Source organism: Seriola lalandi, unplaced genomic scaffold, assembly GCF_002814215.2.
Source record: "Seriola lalandi dorsalis isolate HSWRI2012SDOR001 ecotype SW California unplaced genomic scaffold, Sedor1 jcf7180002054297, whole genome shotgun sequence".
In the NCBI taxonomy this organism is placed as follows: domain Eukaryota; kingdom Metazoa; phylum Chordata; class Actinopteri; order Carangiformes; family Carangidae; genus Seriola; species Seriola lalandi.
Window position 1 is genome coordinate 575,457 of NW_019524850.1, and position 22,419 is coordinate 597,875.

The following is a 22,419-nucleotide window of genomic DNA, read 5'->3' on the forward strand; positions in this document are numbered from 1 at the left end:
ACACTTTCTGTTATTATTATTCCCTTTTTGTGCACACCTATCGACAAAATCCAGCAGTCATTTAAAAGTCATTCAACCTTTGCAAATAATGCATAGTCTCACCATCACTAATGATTTCTGTCAAGTGTGGCATTAAGTATTGAGATTTTCCAACCACTGGAACTGGCAGCAAATAACACTCAGAGGACAGGTTCAAAATTTTTCAAGACTGATTTAAGACGTTAGTCAGGTGCACATATGAACAACTGAGCAGGTTTTGCTTGCTCTAATCATTCCAAATGTTTATACAGGCTGTTAAGAAATCCAATTTCAATATAAATGATGGGGAACAAAATCTATAGTCCTTGTTTTGTGCAAAAATATATTCCAAAGTTTATTATTATTTAAAACAAAGAAACAATACATATTTATCTCAAACTCATTTTGCTAAATCTACATGTTGCCCTCATTTCCTGGCTCTGATGGACTTCATACTCTCCTCCTCCTGTAATTTTGTGTTTTTTGATGCAAGGGATTGAGCTTTTAAGGCTTTTATTACGCATTTTATTGTTTTCCTCCAATTTCAGACCACGACAGCTGATGTATGACAGAAGTTGATGACATGTTTCTGCTCGCATTTGTTTTTCTTTCCATTTACATCGCAGCATTACCATTCATGAGACATTCATCGCACCATCTGACATGCCTCAAAATCCGATATCGCACAGTCTGACACAGATTGGGATCAAGACTTTCTCAGACAGTGTGACACGCAGTTAACTTGTAGATTGTTGTTAGCACACAGTCTGTAGGCACATCTAACCGTGCAACAGTTGCTTTCATGCTACAATTTGGACCTATTCTTTCCTTCTTAGCTAAAACAATCATCTTTTAATATAAGCTGGTATGCTTATTTGACGCACTATTTTGCATCATTAAAAGGATTGTTTCAAATGTCATTTCATCATAAATACTAGCTCTAGTGTGATTCAAGCAGGTACATATATGGGGTTGTTTTTAATCAAAGCATACAGTGTGACATTTAATTCATAATTCACTTCGGCTTGCAATAAAGAATGTTAAGTCAAGTTTCTTTCTGTTGCCATTCATCACCAGTACAGTATGTCTCTAAGGACTTTACAGGGATCAAGCCCTCCAATCAATCACACAACACTGTGTAAAACAGTAATGCAGCAAAATAAAACACAGCCAGTACAAAGCAGAGAACATGAAGACGTGACGAGTGAGAGGAGTAGGAATAACTCCTGTAATGGACCATGTTCAAGATGGTAAAGGCTTTAAATGCACAATGTGAAACAAATCCACACTATTTACTTTTGCTAAATTTACAGTTATATTAATAAAAGTTGTAGATTCTTTGGCAGCAGGATATATTTGGACAAATGACTATGCTTTTAATTATAGTTAATACCAGATTACAGTATATGTGGTAATGAGGTGATTAGTAGCCTTGTTTTATTTACAAAGTACTACTGCACATTTTGAGACTTTCAAAAGACCTGAACTCTACGAAGGGAATTATTTATCAAAATTAGAGCTGAAACAAGTAGTGCAGCAAAAATGTCAAACATTTAGCTGTTTGAACTTCTAAAATGTGAGTATATGCTGCTTTTTTCTGTTTTATATAATTGGAAATTTATAATTTGGAGTTTTGTACTGATGGTCAGACAAAAGCGATTTATTGATAATGAAAATAATAGTTAGTTACAGCCCTAATTCAATTGATTGAATCATTGCTACCTTCACAACAATAATATTCATAAAGCTATGTAGAAGATTATTGATTCAAAGTTTATTTTTTCTAGCCATGTTCTCACATAATCTTATTTTATGAAAAATGGTTATCATTAATAAAAGATTATATTAGAATATCTACTGTATAATGTCACCAGATTGCAACATTGTGGACATTAGCTATGATGATTTTCATACTGTTCCTTGTAAAATAGCAGTAAATTTCATCTAATATTTGCTAATGTTCCTGTCAAATTGTTTTTCAGTTAGTTCCATGCAGTTTCAGACGGTTTCATCTTTCAGCCTTTTCCTCCTCTGCCCTCACCAGGTACACACCTGTGCAACAAACTAAACTCCCTTCCCAAAGAAAAAGGCTGAAGAAAGCAGTTGAAAATTGTGAGACAGTGAAAGCAGTAGTGTATAAAACACAATAAATGAGATAATGTGGATCACAAATTATAAAAGATTAGATACCATAAACGGTTGTTAGCCTAAAGATACAGTCAAAGCAAGTTAGTAAAGTAACAAGGAAACTGGTTTCACAAAATATAGGCTAAGCGTCAAATTGTCCCTCATGTCATGAGAAAAATTCAACATTAAAACCCCACAGAGAGTACAACACAGAGACTAATCTGGTAAACATACAGAGTTCACAGGAGTAAAGATAAAATTAAGCAATATCACATGAGAGGGAGTGATGTTGCACTGGATATCAGCACAGCTGTGATTCGCAGGAGGCTGCACACTGACTCCCGAAGACAGTCACAGCTGTGCTGATATTCAGTACAACACCACGACATTGAGTGTGATATTTCCACAAGCGCCTTATTAGTTACATAAGAAACAACAGATTATTATTTGTTTGTTTATTTTATCAACAAATAGTTCTGCAACTGGACTGGCACTGGACTGTTGCTAAGCAACACAGAAACATTTTCTTGACCTGCACAGTGCGCACTAGCTTGCTACTTTGTCTACACGTTACCTGAAGTATCCAGGCTTCTTCCCTTCATTCTCTTCTGATGACCATAGATCATTCAATTCAAATGTTATTTCTGGAAATATATACATTTTTGCGAAGTTTGTTACAATTTAAGATAGATAATGATCGTTAATGTAACGCTAATCAACAGTTAATAGAGCACCTGTCAATCAGAGTGATACATGTAGTTAAAAGTCCCAGTGCTGTTATACTACTATATCAGCACTCATGTTGTATAAGAGTAAAATACATAACATCCCAAAAGTTAGAAATTCATGACTATATTGTATTAGCAACACATGAGCCTCAGACAGCTAAGCAGTTTGGTTAGCAGCAAAGTGTTTACAGAAAAACTACATTTACAACTCAACAACCACAAGACAGCTCAAACACAAAGAGTGCTGACTGATGATGAACGGGGGCTTTTTTATTTTGGGAAGAAGATAACAGATACCTGCCACCATTTGTTTTGTCTGAGAAAAACAATGTCAGTTAAACAGCAGCTGCTATGGAACTGTGTTGCTACTAGCAACATTACACAGTGCCCAACTCAAACCAACAGCTGGTAGCAGAATAACTAATGCTATAGTGCAGACATCATACTGGTGATGAATCATTAAAACAGAAAAAACAAAACTAAAATGAAAACTAAACTGCTTCATCACTTCACAGTAACTGACCAAATAGCTGTGAGGCTATCTCCAATTGACATGGAGAAGCTGTTTTATTTTAAACCAAACATTCAGGTAATTTTGGGATCTGAGTTGTAAGCTTAAAATTTTCATTCCTCCTTCCTTGCTCATCCATCCCTTCACTTATTCAAAGAGGCTGAGTCCAACTTTTTTAATGCTCTTTAATGTATTAATACAGGTGCTGGGCCTGAGGAAAATAAATAATGATAAACCTTGGCTGAAATGATTAATATCTTACATTCAGGTCTGGCCTGTGCATCATCCAAAACTTAGCAAGGATGCTGGTAAAGTATTGATGAGCGGCCCGGCATCCAAATAAGTAAATTCAGTGGCAGTGCTTGAGAGAAAATCTTAAGTTTAATTTAATTTGATTTTAGTTTTATTTTAGAGGTTTTTTTTTAATAGAGGTAATCAGAGGCTCTTAGGAGTGAAGCATAGTAATTGTTTGGGTTTCGCTTCCCTTCATTTTTTTTTATATATAACTTGACATTTCGGGAGATACGCTTATTCCCTTTATTGTTAAGAGTCAAATTAGAGGATTGATGCCACTCATATACTCATATATCCTCCAGCGGCCGGTTAGTTTAGTACAGCATAGCATAAAGACTGGAAACAAGGGGAAACGGAGAGCCCGGCCCTATTTTACGGTAACAAAATCCGACTACCAGCTCATCTAAAGCTCACTGATTAACATGTTATTTCTTGTTCATTTAATCTTTACAAAAACCAAAGGGCCCCCCTGTTTCCAGCCTCTATGCCAAATATCAAACTATTCTTTTAATGAATGATTCACTCTTCAGTACTCTGAAAAACACTGAGCTTTGCGAACTTACCATTTAAAAAAAAAAAAAAAAAGAATTTTCACTTCTGCCCTCAGAGATGTGCTTTTTTCATCCATTGCCACAGTTTATCTAGGATGAGTCTGTTGCCTGCCATACATTGTGTGAATGTAATCCACTTCAGAGAAATGTTTGCAGCTGCAGCCAAGAGTCATTGTTATACATTGAGACACCCTATCTGGAAGAAGCCACCAAACCGCCTTTACAATCACAGCGTGCAGGATAAGTCATGTTTGGTTTTAATCCTCAGAAGCAGCTGCAGTCAGAACACAACTACAATGCATTTTATAGCAGATGAACCTGTGACGTGTGGGAGAGAAGGCTGCCTAAGATGAACCCACGAAAAATATTTCCACATGAAAATGATGTTTATTCAACAGGATTATCAATGGCCAGCTACAGAATAAAAGCCTTTGAGGTTATATTAGCAGAATGTACAAAGATTTAGCTACTGTCAGAATGCAGATGTATGTGCAGTAGCATTTACATACAGCATCCCGTAATCGTGCACAGATGTACCCTCTTGGACACAAAGAAAAATTTTAAATAGAGTTATGGCTTGGTCTGAACACGCAAAAAGTATATTGAGCATTCCAGCTTATCTTAATTGCTTTTGCTTGTGATATTCTTCACCAGTCGATCAAAACTAAACCGCATTTACTGTTGCAGTGTTGAGGAAAACTCAGTTTGTGTTCTTGCCACAGCTGCTTCTGTGAGGATTAGAAAACAGCTAAAATATATTCGGTTTACAACAGATAAAACAGCAGACTGTGTGAGACAGGAGAGGTGGACCTGCAAGATATTTACTCATGAAAATATTTATTAGTCTAGATTGATAATAGCCAACAGCAACCCTAAAAGTTGCAAAATGACTCAAAGGAATTATGAATGGAATTAAAACCTCATCTGGGCACCTGCTAGGATCTTTTCATCAAGTTGTTTCTCATTTGACGTGTGCTTTTATTTTTACTGATGTTATATGTCAGTCATTTTGTACAGATGAATGTGGTTAAGTTGTACTGTGCCATATATACATTTGTAAAATTTGGTGTAGTTATATTTTCTGATAATATATCAGTGAATTGCTTCATGAGACTCTCAGATCATCATATGCTTCAGTATCTTGACACTGAGACGGTTAGATTTATCTTTTGTTGTAGGTTAGTGTGTGTTTTCAGACTCCAGTTGGCACAGCTGTTCTCTTGTCTTGTATAAATAGAAGATGTGCTGTGTTTAGCAATGATTATGAATGGTAAAAAAAAGAGATGGATTCAATACCAGCTTCATTTAAGGACATGCTGTAATATAGCATTTACTGTGAAACATCAAGTTATTAAGCATTCATGACTGACATGTTCATGCATTCATCACATTTTCCACATGGAATTGATTTCCATTCAACTGTGGCATAAACACAGGACTGTCCAATAAAGCCACTTCTCTGTCTTCACTGTGCACAGTTCCTCACTGGGCGCAGTAAAAACAGTTTTATTTAAAGCTGCAGGACGGGAAGGTTTCATTGAGTCAACTGGTGGATGATGCTACTCTTTTCTAAAACAGTCTTGAGAATTATTGAAATAAATAAATGAACGTGCTTTGAATTTTTAATGTTTGTCTAGAACTCAGTTTATTACTTGCCTCTAAAGACCATTACCCATGTATGTGATATAAATATATATCAAATTAAATGTCACATACCTAGTGATTATAAATATTCAGAAAAACGATTAGATATTCATCAAATATTAACCCAAGTATAGCTAGAGCTAACTCAATTTATACGAATAGTTCAACACCAAAGCTGGAAACCTCAACTTGTTGTTTTTACACTTTGGTTTTTGTATAAATTTAAAACCAAACTTATTCCAAACCATTTTAAGGAACACACAGACACTGCATGTCTCAGATAAATACCTTAAAGAGAAAACATTGAAACTGATTGTAACTTTTAAACCTTTAGTTGGTGGGAAAATCCTACAACCATGTTTATCTTCTCCCTGCTGTTGTAGTGAAACAAGCCACACATGCTGGAAATAGTAAGAGCAGGTGATCCTCTGCACTGCAACATCTTAAATGAAGATTGGTAAAGAGTAAACAATGGCTGGACAGTCTTTCTCCCACCAACCAAACCCTCCTCCAATTACTTCCTTGTCTCTCCTTTCCTCTATTCTCATTTGTTACATCCTCTATGACCTTTCTGTTGGATATGGCAGCAGTCAAACGTCACTGTGTGAGCATATCATTGATAGAGGGATGGAGGTCATTACCAGCAGTTGTCTTGAGGAAGGCTTTATTCCCCCAGAAAGCTAAGGCCGGAGCCCGGCCAGTGGAGTTGGCTTAATTACTGACCGGGCCTAATTGTCTCCTTGTATGGGGCTGTGATGCAAGCAGGATGTGACACTTAAGGCTAGACTTCCTCTGCTGTCTGCCCTTTGTGTCAGTCCCATTAACCTTTCCCTTCTGCCTTCTCCTCTGTCTTTTTATGTTCAATTAAAGGCACTATTCAAATAAGCTGAAGTAGTAAGACTAAAAGCTTTGTCGTGGGCCGTGTAAAAAGAAATAATTGCACCTTAAATTACAATTCCAGGTGGACTTGGCATGTGAGAGGTGAAAATCTTCTGTGTTGATAGCTAATGTATAGCTTTGTGCATGAATTAGTTTATTTGTGAGTGTGTGAGAGAGTTTCTTCCATTCTCACATGTGGACCATGCATTTGATATAGACATAATTAGTTGAAGTCAGCAAAACTGTAAAAACTTCCAATAAATAATAGTGTACATTCAGAGGGTACAATACTTCAAAAGGAGGCTAAAGTAAAGCCATGCTTGGTGTTTGCCCTTTGGGATATTGGGTGCTATGGTGTATATTGTCAGTACTCTGTAATTAATCATACCACCTAACTGCATTCACAGGGTCCCCTTTGGTTAATTGGACTGCAGCTGCAGAATGGACTAAGCGATGATTTATTCAGCAGGCAGGTGGAACGCCGCCCTGTAACCCCCCCTCCCTCTCCTTCCAGGTACCAAGGATGGATGGCTCACTCCTGCACCCAGCTACTCCCCGTGCTCCCCCATCCCTCAGGCCAATCGACTCTGAGGGCACATTTACAAGACAGGCTTCAGGGTGACAAAATGAGAGGAGGAAAGGTACAGTGGAATCAATTTTCCCTCTTTTCTCTGTGTTCAAGACTTTAACTGGTAAGAGCAGGACAACAGATACAGCTATTGACCATCTGTAGAAAGTTTAACAAGTGAACTTCTTCACAGTGCCTGTTGGCAAGTAAAAACATGCACCAAGGCCAGCCAAAGGTGAGGCCTCTCAGACATTTGCTGCCCTCCCCACTTCATGGGTCACTGTTTTATTTACTGGCCATGCTGTGAGGCAAGCCGGTGGTAACTACATCATTTCAGTCTTGTTGGCAAACGGAGCCACTGTGCCAGGCTTTTTTACAGCGTTTTATTTGAGGTTAGGATTATTTGGTCACACAGAGTAGAGCGCGGTAAGACAAAGAAGTCCCGTTGCAGGTGGAGTAACCAACTGTGAAGAGCCTTAATTGAATCGCTTAGTAAACCAAACGCAATAGCCAATAGCACTTAACATTAAAATTTAAACATTCCAGTTTAGTGTGTAAAGGTGTAGCTTAGATAAGAGTAAAGCATGTAATTATTGTCACTATGATGTCAAGCATATATCATACACTACAATGCGTAGACCATACAATAACTGAATGTCAGATTACATCGTTTTCTTTTATTTCCTTGTTCAGTCATATGTGACATTTCATAGATAATCAGTACGACTGGAGAATGGACCCTATAATCTACAGAAGCAGTGCCCATACATCAACATTAGGATTACGCCTTCTCTTGCTGTAGTTTGTTTCAGTGCTGCTGGCGTACCATTACCCTGAGATAACCACACTTTAATAGTTAATGCAGCGGCGGGGCCCCCTCTGCATTACAAATGGGCCCATCCGTCTCACCTAGATCCCCGTGGGTGGCAGTGCCACAGTCCATCCTCAGCAACTCTAATCATTCATCAATAGGCAGCTATCTGACACCCACATGCACAGGATACTGAACACTGTGATGTGGTCAATGCCAGAGACGGACATCCTGGTGTCAGAGAGGGGATCTGACAACTGATATTACTTCAGACACCACTATGGGACTCCCCGGCTGCAACAGCTGCATTGCAGGCTCCTAGTACCCTCTGCTTATCTAAAAAAGACCCCTTTTTTTAAACCATCTGGGAACTGAAAATGTCAAAGAAAATGATTTGAAAATAATTTTCCAGATGAATTCATCACATGGTTTAACTATTACTCCATATGGGGGAAAAGTTGTATAAAGCTTTTCATGGCTTCAGATGGAGGTGCTTGAAAGCGGATAGAGTTCCTCAAGTGATCACCTCAGGTCAGTGTCTGCTGGGGCTGAAGACTACAGGTTTGAAAATTTAAAAAAAAAGTCTGGAGTACGAAAGAAGTGAGCTTACCACACTTTTGTAGCCTGCTCCTCATCTGTGCCTGAGGCTAGCAGAACATACCCGAAACTTCAAAATTCATATGCGCATTGGATTGCATTGTGGGTAATTGGGCTAAAAAAAAAAAGCTGATTTTAATGTTTTTTAAACTGTCCATCATGAGTCATCTGATGCTATTCTACGAGTGCTGTGCTAAATCAGTAAACTTTTAATTAAGTATGGGGCACTTCAGCAATTATACAAATGATGTTCTGTTTAGTTTTCATGTGTATTACTCATCTTTGTGGAAGTGGAATACTAAATTGCTGGAGTACTCCTTTAAAAGAAATTCTAGTGCACAGATTGTGTAGAAAACAATGTAAGTTGGACATATTCCTTTCCTCTAAGTTTCTGGTGATATTCTTAAAATGTCACTGTCTGGCTACTATTTGTTCATACAGATTGTGTTTACTCTGGTCCAGAGGCAAGAGTGCCCTCTTTCCAATTTAGCTGACAGGGGAATGCCAGTCAAAATGCAATCAATAAGACAAATGTTGAAGTGACTCAACTGTTCAGCTGAGCCAGACACCTGTTTTGTAGTGGACTTTGTAAACTTTTTATCCCCAGCTGTATAGCCTGGCTCTTGTTTGTTGTTATGGTCATCACATCAGCACTCTGCTGTGAGAATCTGCTCTCCATTCCCAATGGAAATAGAAGACAGAGATAAAACTCAGCATGGCTCGCCTGTGTAAGTAACCAGCACAGATGTAGCTCAGGCCAGCCGCTTTCTCTAGGGACTGCAGCTGCCACACAGGGATGTGACAGGCCCGAAATGGGCAGGCGGGCCCCTTCCCTTTTGATCAATCAGGTAAGACAGAGCTGGGTAGCTTGAATTCTAAAACTCCAGATGCACCGTCACCAAGGTGACTCTCATCTATTACCCCTCCCAACCGCTCTGAACATACGCTCATCTGTCAGAGTGACAGAGCTCCTTTGCTTTCTCTACTTTAGTTGGATTTAGACCTGATGAGGGTCAGTTGAATTAAGTAGTAACTTAATTCTGCTGCCTCTGATTGTCATTTGTAGAGGGCAAGCTTTAAATCACATCCCCAGAATTTGGAGTCTGCTCTATATTTTATGTGAATTAATCAGGAAATGAAGCACTACCTGCAAAATTGTGTCCCTTGGAACAGCCTTAATTGTATATATTAACATATTTACAAATTAACAGCAATTTCCAAGAGCGCTTACTAGTTTGTTTTGAGTGGATGAATTGTCTGGAAAAATACATTTGCATACAATGGATCTAGATGACTACATAACTGATGCAGGTGAACGGCATTGTCTTTATTCCTCTGTGACAGCAAACCTGCTGCACATCATCAGTTTCAAGTGAGGAATGAGTGCTGAATGGATTTTGTCTGGGTAAGACTGCCCTCTGCTGGACTTCATCACTAATGTGCTTGGCTGCCAGCAGACATCCTTGACAACAAGCTGAGGTGTGTTTTACAACACAACAACACTTCTGCAGAGAGGCATGTCTCCAATCTGTTCATAGTGGGTGGGGATGAAAGGAGGAGAAGAGATGCTACTTCTTTGTTTTTCCTTTTAAAGAAAATTTAAAAATATATTTGATGTCCACAAGATGGTGCCATTTCTCAAAGATGTCACATGGTGTTGGCCTCAGTATTACTTTCCAAATCTAATCTGTCTGCCACCTATTGGTAAAGCCAAACCAAACTTAAATCAAACTTAAAAATACTCTACATCTACAGGTACCTACATATAATATATGAAACAAGACATACATTTATTTGATGAATCCACACAGTAAAAAGGGTAGTGTGTGTCCAGATTTAAAACCATATGAATGTTACAAATGTTATAAAGCTGTTGCAGTAAAGATTAGCTTGGAGAGTGTTGCTCTGTAGCTGACCCTAACGTCTGACCTCCCTGTGAAGGCGCCGAGCAACCAGAGTTTGCCTTCAGGGATGAATAGAATTTAATGCGAACATTAATAAAGCCGATGTGATGTGTGTTTTAAATATTTTGTAATGCCAAGGCTCCACTGTACGCATGATTCTTAGTAATTATATACCATAGCTGAGTGGACTTGATGTGATTAAAATGATTGAATGAATCATAAGAAAACAATTGATCAAAACTTGAATGGAGATTGATACTCACAGAACAAGAAATAAAAAATAAAAATAAAACATAAAAGAGAGACCTAATGGTGTGTTGAGGCTGTTGTTGCCAAAGGAAGTTTCAAATATGGCACTGTTTTCACCCTTAGAAATTTCACAGGCTTGAGTCACAGTATGACTGATGCACCCGCTGGATCTCTGTCCAAAAATCTCAGGATGTGGATATGGAACTATTTGAAAAGGAGAGTGGAGTGTTGACTCAGTGACCAACATACGGAGGTGAAATTAGGTAGTGTACGAACTCCTATTATTCCCTGCATATAGGAGAATCACATAAATACAGTTCTGTGTTCACTAAACAAGCAGCACGCGCTACTTCCTGTGTTTGTGTGAGTCAGATACTACTCATGAGCAGACTGAATCAGCCGGGCCCCATCCCCCGCCCACTAACCTCCATCCGCCCCCTCGCAGAAGTATAAAACACACCCACACACATATTCCCATCTCCGCCCACCTTGCCTTTCAACCGCTCCTACACTTTTCCTCTCCCCTCCCTACGGATTTTCTCTCCCTGTCCCCCTCTCCTACTACCCCCCCCCCTTCTTTTTTTTCTCCTCATCTCCTCTTTGGAGGACGAGAGGGAGGATGTGAGTGGCGTGTGCGTATGTGTGTGTTAGTCATGTTCAGGCTCATCCTGGGCCAGCAGCACAAGCAGGGGGAAACCCAGGCACAGGCAGGAATAGGATGTTTTGTCCACATCTGTTAGTTGGTTTGGCTGCAGCACTCTTGCGGTTTACACAGCGCCTAAAAATGGATTGCTAGAATGAGCAAGAGAGCGTGCTGGAGGCGAAGACGGATGAGCATATAGGAGGAGGGGAAAAAAAGGGCAGGAGGACATAGGTGGGGGGAGGGGGGAGCATGCCAAAGTGGGCCAAGACCCCCCCACCCCCCCATAGTTAATAGGATTCTGTCTGCCCTGAGCTGCTGCAGAGTTCATGAGCCAGGAGACCGCTCTGAAGAGGGCGTCTGATGTGGAAGTGTTAGTCTCTTGTAAGAATTGATTAGCATTTAAATTCAATTCACCGCCTTTTTCATGTTTTTTTTTTTTTTTTTTTTTGTGCCACAGGTGAAGATCTGATCATTCCAATACAGCAAAAATGTATTTATTTAAGTCTGTGTTAAGTCTTTTGATTCACCATCAGTTTCATCTGCAAATTTACAAACTTACAAACTGATGTAAATCTTGCTAAATTTTCATCCTTCAAAATCCAAGAGCTCAATAGTGATCATAGTGAATGTAAAAACAGTTTGAGTATCTCTTTAGAAGGGAATTTCATACAAAAATATTGACTGCATTTTACCAGGATTTACACACTTCTTGATAAGATGCCTATTTTGTTACTCAAGGAAATTCAATTCCATCCTTTGAAATTAATCTGTCTTTGAAAGTGACATGGACCTAAGTGGTTTGTATTCTTCTCGAATTGCTGAAATGACTATAACCTTTATCTCTATAATGATGATATTCATTTCCCTGCAGCATTTTGTGCTTGTTGGGGATCATCGAAAGTAAGCAAATGAAATATTAAATAAGAACTGCTCTGGGAGACATTTAAAAAATTTGAATGAATTTTCAAAATCACGTTCTCGAATTGAAAGACTGTCCTCTCTCTTTACCCTAAATTGCCACTTTAATCAGAAACTAATGCAATCCTGCAACAAATCCTACTTTGATCATAGTTTTGATGTTCAGTTTCTGTTGCAATGGTTTTAGAAGGGTGTTAATTCAACTGTATAATACTGGAGGATGTCGTTTCTGGTGCTGTCGAACTGTATTGCTTTATACTGATGTGTTTCTATTATGTTGTCCACCACTTTTTCCCTCATCCACCAACAAGGGTAGACTAAATAACAGAAACCCCTCTCTTTATAATGCAATGCAGTTCAACAGCACCACAACTGCAACCTCCAAAACGATCAGCAGTTCAATCAACACCACTCTGAAAGAGTTAAAATAAAGGCGGAACATTCCTTCATGATGGTAATATTTATTGCAGGACTTGTCATATTAGTCTTCATTAGTTTCAGCTAGGTGTACCTAATAAACTGGCAAATGAGTGTATACGACAAGATAAAACATCAGTCTGGTGTGTTGTCAGTTTGTAGTATCTACAGTAATTTTACAATATTTGTGAGCGACTGTTTTGCTTCAAAGCTAAATGCAGAATGCTAACATTTGTTTTGCATCATCACTGATCGGTCACATTATCCAGTCCCCTCATCGGTCTCCAGGTGGTGCCAGTGGTGGAGGACAACATTCCTCACACAAACACACACAGTGGACCTATTCCCCTGTCTTCGTCCACATACTGAGGGGCTGGGTATGGCAGAGATGTGTGAGGGTGTGGGGGATGGGGCTGAAGTAGTTGTGGAAGATAGAGAGGAAGGAAGTGAATAGAGTGAGAAATGGGGAGGGAAGGGGGTGGCATGCAAGGCAAGCACATGCTGAGCAGAACATTGGACTCATTGAGAAAAGCGCTCTTTCCATTCATGCCCTATCCAATCCTCTTTTCACCAGAGTCCCACTCTTCTCATCATGTACGTACAGTACATTGATATCTGTGCGCTGTCTGCAGATGACAAAGGTTTTAGGATAACAAAGTAACTCAATGTGTTTGTGTGCATCAAGTCATTTGAGATCAGCCCTGAATAAACAGATGGAGAGGTGAGATACACACAGATGACAGCACACTGCCTGTTTCGACTACATTCAGGTCACTCTACATTCTCAGTATCTGTTTTCAATTGCATAGTAGAGGAGCCATCAGCTCCAGATGGGCAGTTAATTTACATCAGAAACCCTAGTGTGAAAGTACCAGTTTATGATTTGATTAGAGTGTCGTTTGTGGAGTGTTTCTGTACCGCCTCGCCTTGTCTCCTCTGTATCCACCACACCTATGTATCTATTTAAAATACAAATATGGTCACACCAGTGCTTGATGGGGACAGCATGGGGCGTCTACCTACCTCTATATGAATGAAAGAGGCAGCAATAGTAGACAAGTTAGTTTTGGCACTTGATAATTGACCCAGAGCTACAATTAGGATTAAATTATGTCCTGTGGTGTATTACCCTCATACTTGAGGGTAAAAACACCTTTATACTTACATATAATGTTACAATAGGGTAATGGAGGGGTTTCATTGTGCATCTGAATTAACTTTCACTGAAATAATGTGTATCACTGGAGCTGAAACCACATCCAATTCAGACTACATGTTATGTGTTATTGCCTGCTCTCAAGAAGCACCAGGGATTAAACAACTTGCACCGCACTTCAAGTGAGCAATTAGCAGAAGAGTAATCTACACTTGCTTTAGTGCTTTTTATTTGAAGTTTTTTTCTCCTGAAACTATTTGAACTCTGCCCTCTCAACTTAACCACCCAGAGTATTGAAAGTTAAATACAAAATGTTTTCCTCTCTGAAGTCAGTAATTGTTAAGATTTTTAAAACTTATTTTTTTCAGTGTCCTTACCGAGGTAGGAAGCATTAACAGTGAAACAACATAATATTCTGAATAGGTCAGAATGGGACAGAGTTGTGATTATAAAATCATAAATAAAATTTCTAAAGCAATTGGATAAAAGATTTAATCCTACATAGCACCTTACAACACAAGAGCTGTCTGAAACTATTTCAATAAATAAATAAAGACCGATCTCAACTAGTAACTAAATCACACTATCAGAACAAGACTCTAAAAACACTGTTCAGAAACTGGAGGCTGGTACCCCACTAAGGGGTCACAAGATAAGAATAAGTCATGAGACAATTGAAAGGAGAGGAAAGCAGAAAAATGGACATTTGCTATAAAAGATAATATTTTTCCGATATTTCACCCATCTTTGCTTTTTTTTAAGCAGTAAATATTTCCTCTTTAGGTTTTGAGGAATTACTATAATAATCCCTTTTGGTTGACTTGGCTATAACTTGATATGGTTGCTAGTAGAAATTGCTTTAATTAAGTTACACAACAACAAAAAAAAAAGTTTAAAATATCCTAAAACATACCACCAGCAGAAAGTCCAGAGAGAGTCTGCAGTAATCATTTACATTTGCAGAGAGAGACCTGATTTAACTAACTGCAGAAAGTTAGATGAGCATAGTTTATAACCTATAAAGGACTTTTTAGATAGCAGTGTCATTTAAATATATATATACAGTATATAGTATAATAAGGTATATTCTAAAGTAGTCTAAGTAAAATATCAGTAAAGCACTTCTGCTAGATGAAGAAGTTGTTTCAGCATGGGCGACCAATGCAGGGGTGTAACTAAAAACATCTACTCAAGTACAGCTTTGACATACTGTACTTAAGTACATTTTGCTGATTTACATACTTTTACATTTTAAATCCATTTCTCAATGAAGCATTTTTACATTATGGCATCGCTACTTTTACTCGAGTAAAGGATCCAAATATCTCTTCCACCACTGTAGAAGATTTTAGGAGGAAAGCAACAAGAAATACCTTCTTTGGCTTAAAGCTGGCTTGTGTTTACATTGGGGGAGGTCATAGTTCACTCACCATCACTGTGGATACTGTGATATGTACTGTTGAGAAAATGTATACAATATGAGACACAATTAATACTGTCATTAATTTGCTGAATGTGTATTCTATAACTTGTAGACATGCTGTTCGGTGTTTTGGGATCGAACCTGGACAATAAAAAGGATCGGGGGGGGGGGGGCTCCTCTAGTACTGTTGGTGGCCCATTTATCATATCTCCGCCCTCCAGTGTTCTGCTCCCATGAGGGCGGCTCTTTAAATTGCCCCAAAACTCCTCCTGGCTGGCGCCTTTTTCACTTTATCTACACGGGAGAAGACACACGTGCTATTTACAGGACGTCGTTGGAATAAACTTCTCAACCTGCTGGTAAAAAAATATTTTAATATTTTTTTTTCTTTTAAAAGTCTGTCCTCTTCCTTTTTTAATTCATAACTGGGTTTTTTGTCGCTGCATGAGCTGGGATTTTAAAGGGGCGGGCTGTGTGTTGTCTGACGAATAAAAGCTGTAGCCTATAGATCGGTGCAAGGCTTTTAACCGGGTACAACCAGCCAGCCTTAAAGGAAACAGAGGTTATAATCGAGCGATAAAGGTGAGTGCAAGAAACGCGACGGTGAGCGAGGGAAACTTTGCATGCTCGATAACCCAGAAGCGATTTTTGATGCATTTTACAGAGCTGGAGCTCCGGCTGAGAGGAGGCTGCATGCTTTAAATGTGAAGCCGTCTTTTGTTGCCTTGGCCCGGGCTTTCGCCGCCGCAAATGAACCCAACCACCTCTCTCGCTTGCATTTTCTTCCTCCTTTAAAAAAAAAAAAGAAAGAAATAAAAAACGCAAGCGTCAGTGCAGACGAGGGTTTTAGCCTGCAAATCCCACCGAGCACACACCAGCCATTGTGTGTATGTGTGTGCATATGTGTGTGTCGGTAGATATCTCTCCATGGCCCCGGCGTGCAGACATGCTGTGAGATAGTTTCATGCGCAGGCCCGATTACTGGCCACAACAAGTACAGCAAACGGGGCCTCTAAACATGGTTGGTACGGGAAGGGAGCGTCGGGTTCAGTAGTGTTTTGTAGATTTGTGCGGCCTCCACCGCTTACCAAGTCCCAGCAATATCACGCGAACCGGTTTGGTGTCAATCCCTTAATTGTGTGGCACCGTCGGCTGTGTAATGGAGCGCAGATGAGACAGAAATAGACCTGGAAATAAGCGCGGATTAATTGAGTTAAACGCGTTACCGGTGTGCGGTTAGCCCGGTCATTTTTGGTTTGTTGTTGCGGTCAGCGAGTTTAAAAGCCTGAATATTTTCTGTGCCCTGTGTGTGTGTTTGTGTGTGTGTGTTTGTGTGTGTGATTGAACTCGACGCCTTGCCTTGCAGCAAACCTGACCGGTGTGATTTATTTTTTGTAGGTCTGAAAAGCTAAGCAAACATGAGCGACAAGGGGACAGTCTCACCAAAAGAGAAGGAGGCAACAGAGAAGAGGGGGCGTGGAAGACCCCGCAAGCAGCCCCAGGTAAAAACCTCTGAAGTAAGTAGTGCCAATTTTATTCCTTGTCAAACTGTGCCAATCAGGTTTGCATGTCTGTATTAGAATATCACTTCAAACACACTAAGAATAGACCTATGCTGAAAGGGAGGGAGGGACTGAGGTGTAAAACCAGACAGACAACACACACTGGTTGCCCACATCTGTTCCAGCTGATGCTCAGGTAGATATTATTGCAGCTCAGGTGCTCATGCATATCCATGTCATAAGCCCCTTGCTAGTCTACCAAGCCCTGAGTGAAATCAAGAATCAAGATATGCCTGCAACAAGGCCTTGTGACCGTTTGCTCACCCCTTATCGGTGTAAGTGTAGACGGCTACAACAAACTTCCTGTGTCTCTCACCCGGTTTGTAAGCAACCTGTAACCCAATGCCTTTAAACCGGTTTTAACCCCCCACTCTTTCACAACACACCTCTGCTTGACATGTAATGGATGACGTCTGGGCACAGACTGGCTCATATATCTGTCACTCAGCGCGGTGTGCTTTTAGTATTGAATTGCTTGGTTGCTATGAGCTGCAGTTGTAAACGTGCTAGAAATGCAATGTGAGATGATGCTGCCATGACACAGCTTACAACCATAAATTAGCATATGAATGGGATGTATCCTCTCAGACTGAATTCACCTTGTATTTTTGAGTTGGTGGTAATCCCCTAAATTTTGACTCAGATATTCCCCTTTTTACACCGTGGTGTGGCTGCTTGACATGTTTCAGTCAGTACTTCTTATGATATGATGTTTATATTTGTCTTTATGGACATTTCATGTAGTTTCAGTTTGTTTCTATGTCAGACCTTAGCAACCTGTGGCTCCAACCTCCTGTCAGCTCTTTAAAGTACATGTCAGTTCAGTTGTACTGACCTTGAGAAGTGAGCTTTATGTCCATTGGAGTCTTGCATGTGTATCCATGCCCATATTATTTTCAAATTAAGTGGAAATACTAAAAATATTAGATATTACTGTGGTATGCTAACTTTTATTTTGACTGTCTTGATTGTCAGGAACCAAGTGGGTCCCCTACTCCAAAGAGGCCCAGAGGACGGCCGAAGGGCAGCAAAAACAAGACAACCGGCAAGGGCAAAGTAAGTCAATGCTGTCTGCAGGCATGTTTTCGCATGCTGACAAATCATGATTTCAGCAGAAGCTAACATGCATCCTGAACCGGATGACGGCAGTGCCAAGTAAGACTGAAACAGCTTCACAATGACACTGCACATGGATTCTTCGTCCCATCTTTTGCGAGCGCTTCCTTTTGTCTAACCCCAGATTCTCTTTGGCTGATGAACATTTTAACGGTAGCTAACCTCATCCTCTTAAAAGGATGTCCTGCTGTTACTTATGATATATTGGTTGGCTGCAATGGAGCTGCTTCCCCTCCTGGTGTCAGAAATAGCCTGGCTAGGGTTTCCCATTGTAAAGGCTTTGGTTTACTGCCTTACTTTTTTTTTTTTTTTTTTGAGTGATGCTCAGTCTGTACTTCCTGTCCTCCAGCTTCCTGCAGCTTGTCATGCACAGTGCGGTGCAGGTGCAGAGGCCGCAAGACTGTTTCCAAGCTGACACTAAGCACCCCTCCGCCCCCACCCAGCACACAGCCCTAGTTCTTCTCTGCCTGTCGTCTCCATAGCAACAACTGATTTTCTCCCTCGCCCCAACCCTGCAGCTCCCCCGTGCGCTCTGTCTTCACTGCTATGTATGGGAAAGGGAGAAGGAGAGAGGGAGAGTAGAACGTGCATACATGTATGATATAGGTTTAGCAGCGAGGGCTGAGCTGTAGAGGGTTTGTGTCTCTGCTCAGTTCCACCAGCTGTCTCTGAGCCTCAGACCAGGTGGCCAGCGAACTGGAGTGCCCTGTGTGCAGTTCCTGTCGGCCTTCCAGATAATAGCCAATGAACCCAATGCCCCCTTTCCATCTGTCTCATTGCAGAGGTAGTACTGCCATCTGCAGGCAGCTAGAGGCAGAGCTCTATATGGATTGTTTATACCACAGGTTTTTGCACTGTTTCCCCCCCTTTTTTTTTTTCTTTTCTTTTTTTTCTTTTTTTTTCCTCCCAAAAAGTCTTGGCTTTAACTGAGCAAATCAGCAGGTCACTGAGCATGAACATCACAGCAAAATGCATTGTCGGCCCCACCCCATCTCCCCATTAAGTTTGTACTGTTTTCTTTCACAGAAGGCAACAGCACCCCCATCTGCAGGGGGAAAACGCAGGGGAAGACCTAAGAAGGAGGTAAGATAAGAATCCTTGGACAAACAGTGATCACATTTGTTAAACCATTCCTCTTCCAATTGAATTATGATTGGTATGACTGTCTGCAGGGCGAAATTGCATTTTCCTAATTTTCCCCTGCCTGCCTCCTTCCTCTCAGACGAGTCATTTTTACTCATCACAGCTATTTTGGTTCTCGTGTGTTCATTTAGAGCAGCCCTCTTCTCTCTGTCTCTGCCTGGTCGTGTTCAAAGGCAAATCTGTACCTGCATGACAATTCCCTCCCCTGAGATTGTTCTTAATCCAGTGTTGTGGGCATTTTTATTATTATATTTCCTACATTTTTTTTTTGTAACTGTGCAAAATGAGTTGCCAGACCATATTCTACCCGGTCAAAAAGCATGCATTTAATCTAGGAAGAACTTGTGGTCTTGTAGTAACATTCTGTCATGTGCATGAGTGGTTAGGGCGTACTCTGAAAGAAGTCTGGATTGCATTAGTCACAGAAAGGAATGACCCAAAGTTACCCTCCTAACTAGCCCTCTCATTTTTATGAATGAACATCTTTGGCAGCAGTAGTGAGTGTGAGGAGGAAAGGCAAGAGAGCAAAAAGCAGGATGCCTCATCGTGACTCACCACTCCTTATGAATCACTTTTCACTACCAATGTCTCACCCTTCCCCTGGGTTTTCTTCATGCCACAGTGGTTTATCAAAAATATTTATAATAACGTTTATTGTTTTCATGTTGGATTGAGTTATTAAAAGCAAAAACAGTCATGTTGAGACATGAATCACAGGCAGCTACAGTTGCTGAACATTGATGGCACCTGAGCATTTTCCTTTGGTTGTAGTTGAGGCCTCACTGTTTTTCTTCTGTCGCAGGAGAAGGAAGAAAAGGCGTCCCAGGAATCATCGGAGGAGGAGGAGGAGGAGGAGGAGGAAGAGGACCAGTAATTCACAACGCATGCTACCTCACTCAACATACTGACTTACTGTTAACCAGAACTGGGCTGTATCTCCAACACCAGTGCCACCACATGACCACTGTTCACGACAAAGCCCTCTTTGCCAGAAGGAGGGTTAACACAGTACATATATCATGCAGCAGCACTGGATAGAACGATGGACCTTGCTCAAGCATAGATCTAAGAATTACATGAAAGGTAACAGCCCTTTTCTCTACATGTCATGTAATCACAAGTCTTTTATACTGGACAAAAGGTGTGCTCCAAGGAGCCCGGACGTTTCCGTTTTTCCCCTAAAGATGGTTTGTAGGACATTTCCTCTGCTTAATGTTACTTATTTGTTGTACCCGCATCTGAGATGGTAGGGCATATAGAGTTTTCTCCATGTTTTGTACTGGACAAAGGTGAATTTTACCTATACTTGCTTTTTTTTTTTTTTTCCTCCCTTTTTTTTTTCTCCTTTTTTTGGGGGGGGGGGTCATTTTGTGTGTTCGTGTGAAGTGGTTAACCTATCCTTTTGCATTGTATTCTAGATGGAGTTGAGCTTCAGCATATAGGATGAGAATAGGTAACTGATGGTAGAAGTGATCGTTTTTTGTTTTTTTTCTTTTTCCTTCCTATGTCTAATCTGCATAACTGATTTCACCTCGCCTCACCAATAAAGCAGAGTCATCTGTACCAGCTTCCCCCTCCCCTCCTGTAGGACAGAGTAGACTTAGTTATGCTTCTCAAACTTCCTTCTGAGTCCTGAGTGTGTAGTGGGGAGATGTCAAGTGTATCCTTAGTAATCAGAATAGTCTGACCAGACTTACTGTTTTGTTCCTTCGGGTTACATACCATTTAAAAAAACAACGAAAAAAAACATGAGTGTGCTGCTTTTCATGTTATAATAAACTCAAATCTTTTTGGTATAATGTGTGTTTTTAAGGATAGGGTTGGCAGAGTTCTAGGCTGAGAGCATCAGTGTCATTTTTTCAGGGAGCTTTTACAAATGCTGTTACATTGGTGTCTTCGTCTTCACATGGTCCTCAGTTTCTAAGCGCTCACTCAATCACTCGTTAAGGCAAACTGCAATTGGTCAAACAAGGAGTTTGATTGTAATAGAGGATAGTTGGCACTACTATCCAACAGGGCTGTACGTTTTTTTTTTTTTTGTTTTGTTTTTTTTTCTTTCTTTCTTTTTTTTTGTTTTGTTTTTTTTTCCCCATTCCATCTCGCTCTCACTACTTCACCTGGCTTGGTCCTTCTGTCATCACTTAGTACAGTAATATACCTTTTCTTAGTCTTTTTGAAGATGTGTGTTTTATGACGTCTGCTACAGGAAAAAAAAGATGTTTATGTGTACTTCTAAGTGTCAGGGAACCCGCGGTCACAGTCCACTTAACTGGGTTTTTCCACACACCTAAGCTGCTACAACCTCAGTTACGAAACCCGGAAAACTGCAAACAGGCAATACAAGGCCTGGGATTTCATACCTCACTCAACAGCTTACTTTACCATATAATTGCATTTAACTGGTTTTCTGTTGTTTTAAATGTAACCTCTGGCATGAGATGGAAAGATGTCGTTATTACAAAGTTTGTGTAATTTTTTTTTTTTTTTTTTGATTTTTTTTTTTTGATTTTTTTTTTTTTTTTTAACCTGACTGTAATAAGGTATCTAAGATGTCAAGTGTGTGGTTGTGTGCATACGCAACACGTCTTGGCTCATTCATAACCGGAGCTTGCAGACAGGTTGTTTTAAATGTGTGAAGCAAGTCAGGGAGACCTGTCAGCTTGACAACTGTGTTCGCTGACTGTGGTAGATTAGCAGGTGTGTTTTTATCCTTTTTAAAAAAATAAAAAAAAATCTTCTGGTGCACTGAAATGTTGGTTCAGATTTTCATGGACAAATGTTTGTGTGTTTGTGATAGACTGGGCGCTCTTTCCACTTAACTGTTCTGTTGGCCACCGTGTGTTTGGCACTACCACACACAGCCGCCCTCGCCATACTCATACAATGGTCATACAATGGTCATTTCATGTTTTTTTTTTTTTTTTTTTCTCTCTCAGCATCCTCCTATTACTCTTGACAATATCAGTGTCATTCTACATACCAACATCTTGCATCCGTTCATTTATATACTGTAAACTCAATAGGATGGGATCATTCTTTTTAATGTACACCGTATATAAATGTACAATGTCTATATTTCTATGGTGCCCTACAACAATTTGTATCAGAAATGGTCAATAAAGAGAATTTTCTTTGTCACTTTGTCTGGCATGCATCCATA

The 22,419-nt window shown here is 40.0% G+C and overlaps 1 protein-coding gene across 3 annotated transcripts; it reads left to right on the forward strand.

Annotated features, from left to right (window-relative positions):
• The first annotated feature begins 15,716 nt into the window (after positions 1-15,716).
• On the forward strand, positions 15,717-22,397 carry hmga1a (high mobility group AT-hook 1a). 3 transcript variants are annotated; one of them, XM_023406240.2, is made up of 5 exons: positions 15,717-15,797; positions 16,837-16,955; positions 17,976-18,056; positions 19,143-19,199; positions 20,062-22,397. In XM_023406240.2, the coding sequence occupies exons 2-5, from the start codon at positions 16,857-16,859 to the stop codon at positions 20,131-20,133; spliced, it is 309 nt and encodes a 102-aa protein (XP_023262008.1). In that variant the 5' UTR covers positions 15,717-15,797; positions 16,837-16,856; the 3' UTR covers positions 20,134-22,397. The 3 variants fall into 3 exon arrangements, with proteins under 3 accessions (XP_023262008.1, XP_023262007.1, XP_023262010.1); XM_023406239.2 differs by lacking the exon at positions 15,717-15,797 and adding an exon at positions 15,945-16,020; XM_023406242.2 differs by lacking the exon at positions 15,717-15,797 and adding an exon at positions 15,945-16,020 and having other exon boundaries at positions 16,837-16,940.
• The last annotated feature ends 22 nt before the right edge of the window (positions 22,398-22,419 follow it).

Excerpts from the sequence above, each read along its gene's own strand:
- hmga1a (XM_023406240.2), top strand. The coding sequence starts at position 16,857 with ATGAGCGACAAGGGGACAGTCTCACCAAAAGAGAAGGAGGCAACAGAG. Across the intron at positions 18,057-19,142 it reads AGACAACCGGCAAGGGCAAA|AAGGCAACAGCACCCCCATC; the intron begins GTAAGTCAATGC and ends TTTCTTTCACAG. Across the intron at positions 19,200-20,061 it reads GGGGAAGACCTAAGAAGGAG|GAGAAGGAAGAAAAGGCGTC; the intron begins GTAAGATAAGAA and ends CTTCTGTCGCAG.